Source organism: Erythrolamprus reginae, chromosome 2 (assembly GCF_031021105.1).
Source record: "Erythrolamprus reginae isolate rEryReg1 chromosome 2, rEryReg1.hap1, whole genome shotgun sequence".
Taxonomy (NCBI): Eukaryota; Metazoa; Chordata; class Lepidosauria; order Squamata; family Dipsadidae; genus Erythrolamprus; species Erythrolamprus reginae.
This window is the reverse complement of record NC_091951.1, coordinates 13,144,451-13,162,840: the sequence shown is the minus strand read 5'-3', so window position 1 is coordinate 13,162,840 and position 18,390 is coordinate 13,144,451. Positions and strand designations below refer to the sequence as shown.

At 46.7% G+C, this 18,390-nt stretch overlaps 1 protein-coding gene across 2 annotated transcripts; it reads right to left on the bottom strand.

Annotated features, from left to right (window-relative positions):
• Window positions 1-1,992: 1,992 nt before the first annotated feature.
• LOC139159739 (major histocompatibility complex class I-related gene protein-like) lies at window positions 1,993-16,862 on the bottom strand. 2 transcript variants are annotated; one of them, XR_011557833.1, is made up of 9 exons: window positions 16,721-16,862; window positions 12,891-13,166; window positions 11,975-12,250; window positions 9,393-9,674; window positions 8,555-8,653; window positions 8,016-8,048; window positions 6,707-6,740; window positions 6,000-6,288; window positions 1,993-3,961 (listed from the first exon to the last, which is right to left on the bottom strand). XR_011557833.1 is itself a non-coding variant. In XM_070737103.1 (8 exons), the coding sequence occupies exons 1-7, from the start codon at window positions 16,791-16,793 to the stop codon at window positions 6,721-6,723; spliced, it is 1,059 nt and encodes a 352-aa protein (XP_070593204.1). In that variant the 5' UTR covers window positions 16,794-16,862; the 3' UTR covers window positions 1,993-3,961; window positions 6,707-6,720. The 2 variants fall into 2 exon arrangements, 1 of the variants encoding a protein (XP_070593204.1); XM_070737103.1 differs by lacking the exon at window positions 6,000-6,288.
• Between the last annotated feature and the right edge of the window lie 1,528 nt (window positions 16,863-18,390).

The window sequence follows — 18,390 nt, the reverse complement described above, 5'->3', positions numbered from 1 at the left end:
TGAATGAATGAATGAATGAATGAATAAATAAATAAATAGCTAGATAGGACAGGGGACGGAAGGCACTCTAGTGCACTTGTACTCACCCCTTACTGACCTCTTAGGAATCTGGATAGGTCAACCATAGATAATCTAAGGGTAAAGTGTTGGGGGTTTGGGGATGACACTATTGAGTCCGGTAATGAGTTCCACGCTTCGACAACTCAGTTACTGAAGTCATATTTTTTACAGTCAAGTTTGGAGCGGTTAATATTAAATTTAAATCTGTTGTGTGCTCTTGTGTTGTTGTGGTTGAAGCTGAAGTAGTCGCCGACAGGCAGGACGTTGCAGCATATGATCTTGTGGGCAATACTTAGATCTTGTTTAAGGCATCTTAGTTCTAAGCTTTCTAGGCCCAGGATTGAAAGTCTAGTTTCGTAGGGTATTCTATTTCAAGTGGAGGAGTGAAGGGCTCTTCTGGTGAAGTATCTTTGGACATTTTCAAGAGTGTTAATGTCATAGATGCGATATGGGTTCCAAACAGATGAGCTGTATTCAAGGATGATGAAGGAAGATTGAATGGGATGGAGAACTATTGAGAGAACTAGGGAGGCCTAGCCTATCCAACGGAAGAATTGGGGGGTGTTGTACGTGTCATAATAACTGTCTCCCAGCACTGGACGGGCTTCCCCAGAGAAGAAGGGATCGACCTCTTCTCCAAAGCACAAGGCACCAGGACATGAAGCAACCGGTGGAAGCTTGTAAAAGGGAGATCCAACCTAGAAGGAACGACCAGGACGTTCTGGCCAGGCATTGAAGTCCTGTCTCCCGAAGGGCCTCTGGATGAGACTCAGAGACCAGGAGGGTTGGAGGGAAAATCTGCCTTTGTTGCTGCCACCAACCAAGCCAAGACTAAAAGTAGCCATTTTACAGAAGATCAGCTGGTAATGCTAGAGAAACATCACCACACAGGAACAAAATGGCTGCCTCCTCTCCAAAGGAGCACATAGGAGTTTTCCCCTCAGTTCTTGCCTTGGTTCCTCCTCTTCTTACCACTCAGAGTGAAATTGAAGTCTCTGAGCATCGGAGGGGAAAATCCTTGTTATTCCCAACTTCCAATAAGAGGCAGCAACTCAGGTGAGAAGAAATGAAAAAACCATTTATTTTCAGCAAACAAGTTTGGTGTTCTTACATTATGCGTGAAATGGTTAGTGGGGAAGCAGCCAGGCCGAACTGTGGCTCTCCTGCTCCATTTTTCTTAGAATTAACCTTTCTACTTTATTCCAAAGATTAAAATCCCAAATAAAAGGATTAAACAGAGACAGAACAAAACTAAACAAAAACATTGAAAAAAAACAATTTTAAAAAGAGAAAAGTACATACTGTATTGTGCCTTCCAGTTGAACCCTGAGTAATCTATTGCAACTATAATAGCTTTCCCCTTTGCAAAACAGGCCCAGAATTTATAATCTTGTACATCTATTTGCAACCTGACCTGCCATAGATTATACATGTCAAAGAAAAAATAGTTAATAGTTGAAAAACAGCAAAGTTAAAATTCAAAACACTCTGCTAATAGTCTGTTATTATAATTTATTCATAGAAAGTCTACACAATTTCTTATTGGCCACAAATCCCTTTGATCATTATGCCTGAATGCAGGTCAAATAATCTGTGCTTCATTTTAAATGGTAAAACCTTCCCTTAGATTTTAAATTCGGAACTTTATCAACAATTGTATCTCATTTCCAAAGTTCAGAAGTCTCTGTTCTAAATATCTTATTCATGTTGAATAATCTCAGAGTTCTTTTCAATCTTTTCTGAAAAACCAAATACAGTACTACTTGTCCACATCTGAGAGTGACAAATGGAATTCCAATTCCTCAAACTGGAAATCAGGTACAACGTATTTCCTGCTTTTGGATATCACATTGATTTTGCAGAACATTTCTTGACCTATCAATTTTTTTCTTTTTATTGTCACATAAAAATGTAAATTGGAGAGCATTCTTCTTTCTTTCTTTTTTAAAATATTTTTATTAATTTTTAAAAACTGTACAACACATAAAAGACATTAACAAATCATTCAAATAAGTATTCATTTACATTTCTGTAGCATCAGCATATCAGTTTCAATACATTATTATCCAACTATCTTAATAATCTTTTCCCATTAATATTTACCTTTTATATTAGTTATTTATTTTGTATTAGTATTTACAACTACTGATTAATTATTTAATTATTTAAATAATTAAATAATTCATTAATTCATTCTTAATTACTGGTTATTTATATATTTACTTATTATTATTCTTTTCAAGCCATATATACAATTTTTCCCACATGATATAGATTCTACAATAGGCTCTACAATTCTATAGTAAGCCTGCTCATTTCTGCACAATCCAACATTTTCTTTATTACCATTATCTCTGTAAGGGGGGAGGGTTTCATCCTTCCATATTTGTGCTAATCTGGCAGCCGTTAATATATCTATTATAAAATAATAATTCATTTTTCTATGTTTCCCTCTCATGATCCCCAGAAGGTAGGTTTCTGGCTTTAATTCTAATTCATATTCTGTCATTTCCTTTATCAAATTACTGATCATATTCCAAAATTTCCTAATTACTGGACACGTCCACCATAAGTAGTAAAATGTTCCGTGATCGGTTTTACACTTCCAGCATTTTGATCTACGTTCGGATAGATTTTGGCTAATCTTGCCGGGGCATAATGCCACTGGTAGAACATTTTACATATTTTTTCTTTAAACGCCGCTGAGAAGTCAATTTATAATGTTCCTTCCATATTTTTTCCCAATCTTCTAATTGGATCAGGTAGCCAAAATTTTTCACCCAGGCTAACATATTTTCTTTTACTGTTTCCTCAATGGTATCATAATATAAAAGATCATTATACATTTTTGTTATGAATTTAATATTTGGTCCAATCAATAGTTTATCTATTAAATTATATTTCTTAGCTATACCAAGGTAGGTATGATTTATATCTACTTTGTATTTGATAATATGTAAGCCATATCATACTTTACCCTTCATCTTCTAATTTTTGATTGATCTTCAAGTGTCCATTAGAGTCTAATAAATCATCATAAGTTATATTTTTTATTATATCTACTGTGTTGGGATGTCTCAATACCTCAATTGTTGAAAGACACCTAGGTATCTCTACATAATGATTACTCATTATTTTTTCCATATGTATAATATTGTTGTTCCTATAGCATGTGATAGAACTTGTGTGTGTTTTGTATCCTTTTTTCCTCATAAGTGGGCATTCTTCTTTCAATTATCTCCCAAAATAATTTATCCCCTTTCAAAGACATGCAGAGCATTTTTAGTTTTCTCTTCAAAGGCAAGAGAAGCAGATAAGCAACAGCTTCCACAGATAAATTGTCTTTTTACTCCTGGGGCAGAAAAAAATAAGGGGTGGGTGGGTGTTCCCATTTTATAATTATGGGAGAAATATTGAGGGTCTTTTTCAAAAAAAAAGTTAGAAAGTGCCAGATTTATAATACAATACTGTGTAAATGTAACATCCACGGCAAATTCCTTACAGCTAAAAAGAATACTTTTGAATTTCATGTAAACAACAGGGAGGGAAAAAATGCTGTAAAAGTCAACTAGTCACGAATCAGATGATTGTAAAGTTCAGTTAAAACCCAAGTGTACTTATGAAAGTCAAGCAGCTGAAGGGAAAGGATGGCAAGAGGTTAGACCTTCTGATCACTTCTTATTAAAAATTGCAGGCATCCAGCCCCCTCTCTTCTCTGTCTGTGCTTGATTGTCCGAAGACCATCTTGGGTCGTTCCTAGCCTCCCCTTTAAAAAACAGGAAGCAAAACCACCAAATAACCAGCTTCGGTGGCAAAATCAGCTGTTTGTAGGCAGCAGAAAAAATGACGTCTGTTCAGCACTTGATGATGAGGGAAGGTTCGTGTTCCATTTTTCTAAACTCTGAAAATACATAAATGGCACATGCAAAGAAAAATAAGGGACAGGAAAAAACCTTCCCCTTTGAATCCAAGCAACTTGGATGAAGATTAACACCTTATCACTCTCCCATAAAGTAAAACCAGCAACTTTCATCCCATTCCTCACTCCAATTCACTATGAACCTTTCTCTAAAACCTGTCAATCAGCAGAAGCCCATTAGTAATTAGAAAGAACAACAGAAGGCACAGACAACCCACACTCAGTAAAAGACCTTGGAATACTAATATCAAATGACCTAAGTGCTAAAGCCCACTGCAACAATATCGCCAAAAAGGCTTCTATTTTTTTTTTTTTTTTTTATTTATTTATTGATTTTTAACAATTTAAAATCACACAACATAAAACAGTGCATAGTGAAATGTGAATTGTGCCCATCACCCCGACATACACACATTCCCCACCACCAAATTGGGGGTATTTCTTTTTTAATCCACTTAACCCAAGAGCAATATATCTGTCTACATATTATAGAGTGATTCTAGTTTATTTCTTGTAGCTTGGTCACGGATTCTGCTCGTCATATATCGTCTTACCTTGTCCCACCGTCCAATCAGCTGTCCCAAATCAGTTTCATTATCCAAATTTATCCTTTTTTCCATAATTTCAAATTGAATATGATCCACCATGTACCTATACCAATTTTGCATTGTCCATTTTGTCGCATCCTTCCAACCCAAAACTATTACTGCCTGAGCACTTTCTATTGCTGCTTTTTTTATTTCTCTAAATTCTCCCATCGCATTGCTTTTTACTAATACTGCCATTTCCTTAGTGATTGTCCATTGTATATTTAACATTCCATTGATATCCTCTTTCACTTTTTGCCAAAATTCCTGCACTATCGGGCATTCCCAAAACATATGCATAAACACTCCTTTATCTTGACAACCATGCCAACAATTCCCCCTAACATTCTGCTGAAAATGTGCAAATTGAACGGGAGTAAAATACCACTTATGTAATATTTTCCTTCTCATTTCCCTAATTCTTGTAAGGCTTCTAGAGTTGTTAACCTGATCCTACGTAGCTTCTGCTCCGGCAATCTCACACTACTCACAAGAGCCTACAAAACTTTTGCCAGACCCATCCTAGAATACAGCTCATCTGTCTGGAACCCACACCACATCTCGGACACCAACACCCTTGAAAACGTCCAAATATATTTCACCAGAAGAGCCCTTCAGTCCTCCACTCGAAACAGAATACCCTATGAAAATAGACTGACAATCCTGGGTCTAGAAAGCTTAGAACTACGACACCTAAAACACGATTTAAGTATTGCCCACAAAATCATATGCTGCAACGTCCTACCTGTCAATGACTACTTCAGCTTCAATCGCAACAACGCAAGAGCACGCAACAGATTCAAACTTAATATTAACCGCTTCAACCTTGACTGTAAAAAATATGACTTTAACAATCGAGTTGTTGAAGCGTGGAACTCATTACCAGACTCAATAATGTCAACCCCTAACTTCCAACATTTCTCCCTTTGACTATCTACAATTGACCTCTCCAGGTTCCTAAGAGGTCAGTAAGGGGCGTACATAAGTGCACTAGTGTGCCTTTCGTCCCCTGTCCAATTGCCTTTCCTTTATCTCATATATCATATATATTTTCTTCCTTTCATATATCTTCTCCTCTATTTAAATAGATAGATAAATAAATAAAGTCAAGAAGCTACATTACGAAGCTTTTAGGAACCATACAAAGTAGTTTTGGTTACTATAGGTCAGGCCAGAGCACGGGACCTTCTGTGGGCGTGGCTTGGTGGGTGTGGCAGGGGAAGGATACTGCAAAATCTCCATTCCTACCTGACTTTGAGGCCAGCCAGGATCTCCAAACTACTCAAAATTTCTGCTACCGGTTCTCCAGAACCTGTCAAAAGCTGCTGAATTTCACCCCTGGCCCATAACTCTGGAAACAAGCAGAGGTCCTCCCAGAGTCTGAAAACTTCCAGGCGGGAGTAAAGCCGGTGGAAGGAGGTGCCCTTACTCACTGAGGGGAGCAGTGGAGTCCCCCCAAACCCTTTCTGGTCCGAAAACAGCCAGGTGGGGCGGGAGTCTTGCTAGGAGACTCGTTTTACGCCAGGACCCAGCAGAGCCGGATTGAATTTCTGCATGGGAAATGGGGAAACCTGGGATGCTGTAGCTGGAGGGTCAGGATGGGCTGCTCTGTGGAAGACTTGCTGGATGCCTGGGACGGAAGGAGACTGACTGTCCAGGTGGGCATGAAGATTGTATGAAGAGTGGACTGTGCTGAAGAACGAAGCTGGAAAACCAACTAGGCTAAATAAAGGTACTTAAAAGAAAAGGGAAATATATATAAATAGGAACGCTGGGGGTTTTGTTTGTTTGTTTGTCTCTCTTCCTCTCTGTCACTTGTGAACCGAACCAGATGGATATTTCTCCCAACACCCTGAGGACACTCAAATCTCCTCTTTGCAGGTCTCTGAGACTCCTGATCCCAGACAGTCTGAGCCTGAGAGGGGCCCCAGTCTGGCCTTGCAGAATAAGAATTTGGGGGCAGGCAGGCCTCTCCCCAGAGCCCATCTGACTCTCCCTCAAATTCCTCACTTTGTAACCTCTGAGTAGATTAGGAGAGAACAAGGATTTCCCAAAGTATCTTCACCATTAGTTGTTCCTTGGACCTCAAAGCCCTCAATCTCCATCCCCCCTCCATACAGCCCCCATTGGGGTCACTCACCTGCGAGGGGGCTGCTAAATGGCCTGGTTCCTCCCTGCATTGGAGAGAGAGACACAAAGTGAGAGGATAGAAAGGGAATGGACACAGGAACAGGAATGCTTTGTCCTGATCCTCTTCTCTCTCTTCACCATTAAACCTCTGCAGCCTCATGAACCTCTCAGAGGAGACCAGCCTGTTCATTTATTTCATGATTTAACTTCTATGAGATCCATCTCTCCAAGGTGACTCCAGGAAGCTTGCAATAAAATTCAACAAATGCCATATAAAATATTTTAAACATTTCATTATGACCTAGATTCCCCCACCAGATCACATTGCCATTGCTCCGAAAACAAGATCATATCTGGTGTGTGACCACTGTCTTGAGTTGGGCCCAAGATGATGTGGAAAAGACCCATGACAACCATGGTGAACATGAACTTCTGAGCCGCTTCCGAGACCAAACCCAGGGATGGCAGATTGAAGAATCCCAGGCCCAGAATCCTGGGGCAACTTCATGCCAACCCTGCGATGGTCTCCAGCACTCAGGCAGGGAGGTGGCCATGCATCAAGGAGGCTGGTACAGTGGCAACAAGCCCAATTAATCTCTTGAGCCCAGATTCAGAAACAGGGAATCACAACCAGAAACCTGGGGATCAAGGCCCTTAAAGGCCAAAAGAGACTCTCAGAGGACCACTGCCATCCCACCTGCCCTTGGCCCTGGAGACCGGCTGGTGCCAAACCCTCAACCCAGCTGGACGCATCTCTGAGAGGAGAATCTCCCCACTTCCAGAATCAGCCAGGTCTCAGCTATGCCACCTGAAGAGTCTCTAACCATTGGGGATCACGGCATTGCCAGTGGTTTTCCTATTTCCCACCAAGGAATGAAGGGCTCTTTCCCTCAAAGGAGCCCAGGCTCCACCATGCAGACTGTGGGCTGCCTTCCCTGCCTGGATGAAAGTGCCTGGAAATCCAACAGGGAGAGTTCCCCTTCTCCTCCGCAGGAACAAACCAGTGCAAGGAAAGTGGATTCTGCAAGTTCCTCCTACTTGGAAACCAGAGCAGCTTCTCACTCAGAGCAAACCTTTCACCCAGGTGGATCTTCTCATCCTCTGGGGGGTTTCTTGTCCTAGATCTTCACTCCCAATATCAGCCTGGCTCTTATGGAAAGGGGGCCTCCTTCCCCAGCTTAGTTCTTAGGAGTAAATAGCACAACTATGCAGCTTCATGAGTTGCTTTTGTCCTTAAACACAGACACACAAACACACAATCCTCAAGTGAAGGGGCCTCTGAAGTTGGAGATTACATGGAAGGAGGAATATTTACTCACTTGGGACTGCATTGTAGTCTTCTTGACCTCTGTCTGCAAGGAGAAAAATCAATTAAAGGTCAAAAAAATCCACCAGAGATCATCCAAACTCTCTCCCTGTAGGTGGAAGAACCCCAGGAGATATTTCAGTCACTTTGTCCCATTTATATAGACAGAAATATCTTCAAAATACAAATGTATCTCCTGATTTGCCCCAAGAGAGACCTGCTGCCTCTGAGATGGGTGGAGGGGAATTGGGGGAAGCAGCTGGGAGGGGGGGGGAGGTTTCCATGGAAATCCTTCTCTGCTGCTCTTTGATCAAAGACTTTGAGGGGGACAAAGGAACTGGGATGCCTCTTCCCCACTCAGAAGAACCTCAGACTGCCTGAATCTCAGACTCAGCTGAACTGAGACTGGAGTCCCAGCAAGAGGCTGAGATCTCAGATGCTCCCCAAGAGGGATGGGACAACAGGACAGAAGGAAGCTCCCCAAAGGGAAAGACTTGGGGGGAATCTCCCCTTCTTCCTTCCATCACCCCACCACCACCAAAAAATACTTACTGATGAATACCACAATCCCAGCAATCACACCCACCACAACCAGAGCAGCCACAACAAAGCCGATGATGAGCCCAAGGTTGGATTTTGAATCGGTGGGTTCTGAATTGGGAGAAAGAGCAATTAAATTTGAATATTTCTTGTATGATGGTGACAATCATCAATAAAAAAATTAGATTTCAATTTGAATTTTGAAACTTTGGAAATCTGGTGTATGTTTACGACACTTCTGAGCATATGCAGAGTTCTTTGAGAGGGGGCTTTTTTCCTTGGGTTTTATGCTGAGCCTCAGGAATTCACATATCGTATCATAAAATAATGTGCAACTTCTTTCTTAGAGAAGCAACACAGTGACCTTTTGACTTTCAAAGCAGGAAACTCTGTTAGTCTCTGATGGGAAAAAGCTCAGACTTGGGGGCCCATTTTCTGACTCCTGATGTCCATCGGTCCAGCCAAAATCTGCCTTCAGAAAAGGGGCTACCAGACTCCTCCTGATTCTTCCACTTTAGGAATTGTAAACAAAACCAAATCTATTTCTGGTGCTCAGTGTAATTGCTGCTTTTCTGCTGGGAGGAAGAACCAGGGGAGGCCTAAGAGATGATCTAAGGGCATTTCATCAGGATCGGCCAAGTATTGTGATGGGATTCTGTAGTTTCCTTTTTATTCCCTGAAGTCAGTTCTAGGGTCTGGTCCCTGCAGCTTCACCAACCTCAAACAACGGAAAAACCAATGGATTAAAGCTCAGGTATATTCACATCTGGACACACCTGGGGTCAGATTTCTCTCCCACCCCCTCCAGGCTGCCCAAGTGCCCGGCCTTTCCCTCCCTGCAGCCTCTCACCCTTCAGCTCCAAGTCCAGAGGATCCTGCAGGCCGTCATGCTCCACGTGGCACCGATAGCGGCCCCTCTCTTTGGGGTCAATCTGGATGCTGATCCAGTAGTGGTAGGTCCCATCCGCATTGGGGGCAAGAAACCCATGGAAGGTGTCCTGCAGCCAGACCTCCCCATCCCTCATCCAGGAGGCATCGATCTCCCTGGGGTAGAAGCCATGGACCCGGCAGACGTGCGTCTCCATCCCATCCTCCACCTCCGTCCTGCTGCTCATCGTCACCACTGGAGGCTCTGCGGAAACACCGGAATTGACTCTGAGCCCCTCCAGAGACTGAAAGGTGGGTGAGAAAATCAGGGGCAGGAAACTCTCCCCCTATTTCCCCCTCCACACCTGGAGCATCTCAAGGGGTTTTGGGAAATGCTCCGAATCTGGAAAACGCTCAACCACAAGAACTCCTGATTTTGAGTCCTTCCCAGGGACTCAGCCTGAAAAACCTCCGGCAGCAAATTGAGGGTCCAAGGAAAGTCCTCTCTGTCTGCTTTGAACTCTGGCTGATCTTGGGCTGCTCCCTTCAGGGGAGGGAGAGTGGAGATGGTCTCTTAGGTTCCCTCTCAAAACAGCCACAACACAGAAGGTTCTCTCTACTTTCTGCATTCTCTTCTGCTCCCCTGAATCTGAGGCTGCTCCAGGCCTCTTTCCAAGGGACACAACCCCAATTTTAAGGGGAAGAGATCAAAGGGAATCTCACACTGATCAATTTGGAAAAGAGATTTTGTCTCTGAAAAGGGGGGGGGCAGAGAGAGAATGATGTCAATGGGAAGAGAGAGGGGGTCCTCTTCCCCAAGCACAGAGGGACTGGGTGATAATCAATGAGGGGGATTCCCCCATTGATTCTAATCTCATGCAGCTAATTCTGGAGGGATCAAGGACCCCAGGGGGAAAGGGAGAGACCGAGGGGGGAGGGGTGTTCTAGATGGTAAATTAATAAAAAGTCCTAGGGAAAGATTATAATGTGAGTCCCCCTCTGGGGAGAGGGGGGGTTCCTGAAGGTGGGGAGGGGGCTGTTTTGAGAAAGGCTGACTGAGAATTGTGGGAACCTGTTTGAGGCTTAAAAGAAAGATTGACAGAAACCTTGCTCCCCCTTGAACTCCCCCCCCCCAGAAAGAAAATAAATAACCCTTCATCCATGGCCCTTTTACCCCAGTTGGGACACGGATAATGCCTTCTTAAATGGTAGAAGTGGAGCCCTCTAGTGGTGGGAGTGGGAGGTGCACCATCAGGTGCAAGGCAGGGAGGGAGCCCCCTATGGCAGCGTTTCCCAACCGGTGTGCCGCGGCACACTAGTGTGCCGCGAGACAACGTCAGGTGTGCCGCGGCGAGAGGCGGCGGAGGAGAGTGGGCGGATCGGGCGGGCAATGGGGCAGGGCGGAGAAGCCAGGGGCGCGTTTGGCCGGAGGCACCTACTGCCGCACCTTCCTGCCCCTGCCTCCCCACGGTGCCTCCGGCCAAACGCGCCCCTGGCTTCTCCGCCCTGCCCCATTGCCCGCCCGATCCGCCCACTCTCCTCCACCGCCGCCTCCTGCCTTGGGGCGAGCAATCCGGGAGTCCGGGACTGTGTGGCTTTGCGCCATGAAGAGAAAACGGCCGACTTTTCCCTGCTGCCGTTTTCTCTTCATGGCGCAAAGCCACACAGTCCCGGACTCCCGGATCGCTCGCTTCTCCGGTCAGCAAAGCCATCTGCCCAGGAAAGCGCCGCGCTGGCCGGAGAAGCGAGCGATCCGGGAGTCCGGGACTGTGTGGCTTTCGGCCGGGCTAACGGGAGGCGGCGCGAGGCCGGGCGCTGGGGACCTCTGGGAGGGCGAGGAGGCTGATGGCTGCTGCGCACTCCACTCTCTCTCTGGCTCTCTCTCGCTCTCTCTTTTTCTCTCTGTTGCTGGCGTGGTGAACGAGAGAGAAAGAGAGAGAGAGAAAAAGGAGGGGAGAGAGAATGAGAGAAAGAAAGCAAGAGAAAGAGAGGGAAAGAAAGCAAGAGAGAGAGAGAAAGAAAGGGGGGAAGGAGGGAGAGGGAAAGACATGGAGGGAGGGAAGGAGGGAGAGAGAAAGAGAGCAAAAAAGAGAGGAAGAAAGAAAGAAAGAGGGATGGAGAGAAAGAAGGGAAGGAAAGAAGAGAGAGAAAGAGGGAGGGAGAAATAGAGTGAAATGGAGGAAGAGATATTTTTTTTGTCCAAACTTTTCTTTAGCCCCCCCGCCCCCCCCCCCCTTCAGTGTTCCCCAGAATTTTGAAAACAAAACATGAATAATGTGCCGCGGCTCAAAAAAGGTTGGGAAACACTGCCCTATGGGATGTGGGCAGAAGCAGAGTTAATGGGGGGAAATGAAGACTGCCCACCACTCTCGACTACAGTTTGGTTAATGGGGGTTTCACTGAATGGCCCCAAATGGTTCCTTCATTGTGGGCAGTGAACTGGACACCCTCAAGGGCTTTTCCTGCCTGACCCACCCAGACACCTGCCAGGCAGAGGCTGCATTTCCTGTGTCCAAGAAATACGGCCATAAAGGAGGAAAGTCCAGTCTCCATTCAGATGCTCACCTGTCCTCTGCAACGTCTCATTCCCATAGGACAGGAACGTCTTTATCCAGTCAAAACATTCCTTCTCCAGGTAGGCCTTCCAATGCTGATTCCATCCTAGATCACCATCCCATTTCCTCTGGGTGATCTGGGCCTGGGGGTCGGGAGCCACCCAAGTGAGGGTCTCCTTGTCGAAGATGAGGAAGGTCCTCCCTTCATAGCCATACTGATAAAACCCTCCTTTGCTCCCGTCTCTCCGGAGCTCACAGCCATACATCAGCTGCCATGTGTGAAGGCCTGAAAGACAGACAGGAGGATGGTTTCGGGAGTCCTGAAGATAGACAGAGCTGCCCCTCTTCTTGCAGGGACTTTGACAGAGGCACCGACACCCCCATTTCCTCCCCAGAGTTCAAGGGAAAGGAAGCCCCCATCACTAACCTCCCTTGGGATCTGGTCACCCCAGGTGGATCTGCACTTGATCCCTTATTTCTCTGGGGTGGAAACAGGGAAGGATGATGACCTGCTTGCCCCAGACTTTAATTAGGATCCACTGCCTTTTTTGGGGGGGGGGGGAACCTGTGATTCCCTTCCTCCCCCACAGCAGGAGACCCACCAAGGTCAGACCCTCCAACTTTCATGTGGGGGGAGGGGAGATTTTGGTCTCTTTTTATCTCAGTTTATATCAATATCAACATTCAGAAAGACAGATGGATAAATTTAAACTAGTTTTCATTTACTGCAATTGGCAGAACATGGCAGCTATGGAGGCAAGAACAATCTTATATGGATTTTAGAAAAAGAATAAATATATTAAAAAATACTTTTTAAAAGGTGTGGAAGCAGCCTGTCCTTTTGAAGGGACCCCCCAATTTTCCCCCCCTCTGGTTCCTGGGGTGGGGAATATGGGGCCGGAGGAGCCACACGACCCATCACTCACCTTCGCTCTGATTGTAGCGACTCCTCAGAGTCTCCAGGTCTAGTCTGGACACCTCCTCATCCCCACGAACTCTCTGGGTGTATCTGTCCCAGAATTGGGGATCCTCCTTCCCCAGCTTCTCCATCCAGGAGACTCGAGGCTTCATCCTCCGGCTGTTGCTGTCATAGTGATCAATGGCCTGACCATCCGCAAACCCCACAAGGACAAAGTGGGGCTGCCCCTGACTGGGCTCCGAGATGCCAGTGAAGCAATACTTCAGGGAATGGGAGGAGATGCCTTGAAGGGACCCAGAGGGGCAGAGTTAGGGGGCTCAGGCAAGGACCCTGATGCTCTATGGGGCACAGAAGGCCCCATTCCCAGGTCTGGAAAGAAGGAGGAGGAAGAAGAAGAAGAGAAAATGAAGGGGGAGATGACGGGAGAGAAAGAAAAGTGGTGGAAAGAGGGAGCAACTGAGAGACAAAGGAGCATCTTCTGGAAGGTCTGGAGGGTTGGGGGGCAGAGGGATTGGGGGGGAGGAAAGGAAAGGAAAGCAGAGCCAAAGAGAGAGCAGAACCCCCACCCTTTTTGTGCTCCCCTCCAATTATCCCCCCTCCCAGCAAGGCTTCCCTCCACACACCCTTCTGCATTGCTCAGTCTCTGGCCCAAGGAGGCTGCAGGGGCCCCACAGGAAGAAGGGGGGCTCCCTTCTCAGAAGCTCAAAAGCAGAAGGAAACCTCATCTGGTCCCCCCAATAGGGGAAAAAAACCCATCCTGACTTCAATGAAGCCCAACATGGATTCTTAATAGCTGCAGATTAAGGAGGGGGTTTATAAAATGGGGAGGGGGAGGGAGGAATTCAGGTGAGACCAAAGGCCATGGGATCCTTACAGGAAACCCAAACTGCTTCCCTGGGAGTTATGGGGAGGGAAAGGGGGGAACGTATGGGGTGCAGCAATGATGCCATGTAGACCCCCTGGAAATTCCCCCTCCCGTCCCAGAGTTCAGGCATCGGAACAGGAATTGGCTTTGAACCCAGGACTCAGTGGGGCTCAACCCCACACCTTCAGCCATATAGGCCCAGTGGTTAGAATGCAGCATTGCAGGCTAATTCTGCCCACAGCCAGGAGTTCAATCACAACCTGATCAAGGTCAATTCCTTCCGAGGTCGTAAAATGAGGACCCAGATTGTTAGGCTGCCATTTCCAACTGCTTCCATTGGACTTGAAAACATTGTGAAGTGGTATACAGGTAGTCCTCCACTTCCAACAGTTCATTTAGTGACTGTTTGAAGTTACATCATCACTGAAAAAAGTAACTGATGGCCATTTTTCACACATGACCATTGTAGCATCCCCATGTTCTTCACATGATCAAAATTCAGATCCTTGACAACTGGTTCATATTTACCACAGTCACACTGTCCAGGGGATCATGTGATCTTATTTTGCAACTTCTGACAATCAAACTCAATGAGGAAGCAGATTCACTTAAAAATCATGTTGCTAGTTTAACAACTACAGTGATTTCCTTAACAAATGTCACAAATTGAGGCAAAACGCACAAATTTCTCACTTAGAAACCTAAATTCTGGGGTCAGTTACGGTTGCAAGTTGGGGACTAGATATATAAGTCTAAGCGCTGGTGCTCTTGCTGTGCCACAGAAAACCTGTGATTATCCCAAGAGAGAATAAATGAAGAATTCCAGCCACCCAATTAGGGTCAGAAGCCATAATTCCCAGGTTTAAGAAAGGCACCAGATTTATTCTGAATCTCAGTTTCTCTGACACTTTTCCTCTTTTGAAGCTGATCCTGCACTTTGTGAGCACAAGGAAAGGCAGAAATGCCCCTCAGCCAACTTGGGAGGACGATGAGAATAGGAATAAGAATAAAATAGGATATAGAATGGAACAGAATAGAATTCTTTATTGGCCAAGTGTGATAGGACACACAAGGAATTTGTTTCTGGTGCAGAAGTTCTCTGTGATCTCAATTATCCACCAGTGACTCTCAAGGCTTAACTCAGAGTTTCTCCAACTCAGCCACTTGGACTTCAGTGTGGACTTCAACTCCCAGAATTCCCCTCACCCTCGAAACACCTGGGAAATCTCCAAGGCCCCTTTGTTGGTGTCTATTCTGAAAGCTCTTCAGAGCAAAAATTCTTCCAGAGCACCAAATATTTTAAAGATCACTTTCAGGAGCATTCATGGGACTTATTTGGGCAGAACCTGCGTCTATACAGGAAAAGGAAAGACTTGAGCCACCCAGAGAAATAAACAGTCCCTCTGCCCATTCCCTCCAGCATGGTCTCCCAGTCCTTCCCAGTTCAAGGCAAAGGCCTGGGCCTCCTTCTTCCTGCTCCTCCCCACAATCCCAGGGGCTACTCCAAGCTTTTGGGGATCCCCAGATCCACTTCCAGCTCTGGGGAGATTTCAGAATCCAAATGGATCAGATTGGACCCTCCGTGATCCAGAACCCGATTCTTCCCCTTGTGGGGCTGAGCAATGAGCAAGGCTGAAGTCTGCCTGAGAGGAGAAACGTGTGGATGTAACTCACAATCCTGAATCCTCAAGTCAGAAATGACACGTGTGACTGTAACACAGGTTTGCATAGGTTTGGCATCCTGACAATTGTGAATGTGCCTCCAGTCAGGAACAGCTGGTGAGTTTGGTCCTGTCTGTGTCCAAGCAAGAGGCTCATTTCATGGTCCCCACCCAGAGGTCCTTCTCTCCTTTTACCTCCAAGCAGCTTATTTAATAGTTAAATTTCTGCCAATCTTTTTTGTCTTTTGAAAAGTTGCTATACTGATAATTTCTCAGAGCAAACAGCCAGGAACACCCCAAGTTCCCCATTACTAAAGAATAAATAATACATTGTAAATATTTTTTAATTTTGCAAACTGTCCCATGTTGGGAGCTTCTGCAATGGGAGAAGGAAACTCTTGGGAGAAAAATCTCTGCCTGCCCCCCCCCCAAGGCTCTGGGGATATTGGGGTTCATTTCAGGACCAAGTCCTTTAATAGGAAAGTGAACACAAGAACAAGGGGACACAATCTGAAGTTAGTTGGGGGAAAGATCAAAAGCAACATGAGAAAATATTATTTTACTGAAAGAGTAGTAGATCCTTGGAACAAACTTCCAGCAGACGTGGTAGATAAATCCACAGTAACTGAATTTAAACATGCCTGGGATAAACATATATCCATCCTAAGATAAAATACAAAAATAGTATAAGGGCAGACTAGATGGACCATGAGGTCTTTTTCTGCCGTCAGTCTTCTATGTTTCTATGTTTCTAAGTGATGGTGGGGATCAGGAGAAAGTGACAATCAGGAAGGAGGAAGATTATTAAGAAGAGGTTTTCTCCAGACTCTTATCCTGCTGTATTCACAGGACAACTTTAGCCCGGACTGATCCACTACACCAGCATCTGCCAAGACACGGATCCGATTAGAGGAACCATCCGGGTCCTTCCAGCACCAGAACCCCCAAAGCCCCTCCCAAGGCAGGAAAGGGGATCCAGGCGGTGGGGTTGGGCGAAGGCAGCCAGGAAGTTCTTTATCTGACCTGATCACCTGCAAACGCCGCTTTCCGACAACCTCCACTTTGGGGGCGCCCAGATAGACTTGACTGACATCCGGGGGGTTGACCCTCGTCCTGTCCCCAGAGGGACTCTCCTGGGGGAGGGGCAGCAGCGCTTTGGGACCTAATCAAACGGTGGCCAGAGGGGGAGGGGGAGCGGACTAGAAAAAAGACCGAATCGGGATTCTATTTCTGGGATTAAACTTTCTGGGGACGAGCGAGAGAGGAAGATTCCCTGGAAGAAAAAGGGACCGGAGCCCCCAAAGGACTCACCAAGGCAGCTCCCCCGTAACAGAGACATCGCCACCATCACCGGGAGCCAGAGGGGCGCAGGGCGCAGAGCCATCCTGGCCGCCACCCTCAAGCGCCGCTCCGCTCTCGTGAAGTCGCAGGCGGATGAAGAGGCGCCCCGCGTGACCAATGGCGCAACAATAATGGGCAAGCTCAACCAATAGGAAAAAGGTATCCCCGTGTCGTCACTGTTGCTAGGCAGACGTGGAGGCGCAACCGGCCAGAGGGGAGGGAAAAGGAAAGCGAAAGTTCTGTCAGGAAATCCCCTTCCAGGACTTTCGCCTCTTGGGGGGAGGGGCGGAACTGCGAGGTTGGAAAAAGCGGGATGGGATTCGTCTGGGCCTGGGGCTGCCTTACATAGGACAATTAGAAAAAAAAGCAGCAGCGGTTGGAAGGGAAAAAGCCGCAGAAAACACTCAGAGCGGGTGCAAGACTCTTGGTCTCGAGAGCGGGGATTCGGCAACTCCTCCCACAGAGAGCACGTGATGCCCTGATGGGAGCCAGTGGGATCCGCCGACCAACAGTTGCCTTTTCTGAGAAATCAAGTCGTAAAAAAGAAGCGCCGTTCTCACAGTGGCCACGGGAGGCGCTGCCGCACTAGTAAAGCATCCCAGAGACAGGGCGGGGGTGGAGCGAAGGTTGAGTGACGGTTTGGCTGTTGAAAGGGTCGTTTGAGGTAGATTTCTTTCCCTTGTTTAGAGGCCAACGGTTAAGTCTCGGAATTCCTCAGCCGGGAGTTGTGCTGGCAGGTTGGGCTGAGAGAGAGACGAACGGGATCAAAGTCTCCCGATATTTTCCATGCCTAAAGGAGCCCGCTGAAGGCCCGGGGACAAATGGCGGCTTCTCTCTCCCTCTGACGCCGCCCGCCTCCCTCCCTTCCCAGGCACTGGGCGCTTCCTTCGCAACAAGGGAGGAAGCGACGTCTTGGCGGCCTTCATGTCTTCGCTCTCGGGTGGGACCAGACAGGAGTAACGGCTGACAAGACGCAAGGGGGGGGGGAGTACAGATGGGCCGGAGAACGGGCAGGGGAGGGGGAGGGAGAGGGCGGAGGGGAAGGAAGGAGAGGAGAACTAGAGAGGAGAAGGAGGGGAGAGCAAAGGAGGAGAGGGGAGGAAGAGGAGGAGGGAATTGGGGAGAGAAAGGATGAAGGGAGGGGAAGGAAGAAGTGGAGAGGAGAACTAGGGAGGAGGAGAGGAAGAGTGGAGACAAAAGGAGGAGAGAGGAGAAGTGGAGAGGAGGAGGGGATGGAGGGGAGATTATTTACGGGACCATCTTCTGCCTCACACATCCCAGCGACTGATTAGATTGCACTGAGTCGGCCTTCTCCAAGTCCCTTCAGCTGGTGGGACTTCAGGGAAGGACCTTTTTCGGTGGCCGTCCTGGTCCTCTGGAATCCACTCTCCCCAGAGATTTGCACTGCCCCCATCCTCCTGACCTTTCAAAAGGCTTAAAAAACTTGGCTTTGCCAGTTGAGCTGCAACACCGTGTTTCCCCGATAGTAAGGCAGTGTCTTACTATCTTTTTACCCCCAAAAGCCCCACTGTGTCTTACTTTGGGGGTATGTCTTACATTGTCCCGGGCACCGGGGCCGGCTCGTCTTCGGGCGCGGGGAGCTGCCGGAAAGGAGGCGGGCGCCGACCTCGACGTTCGGC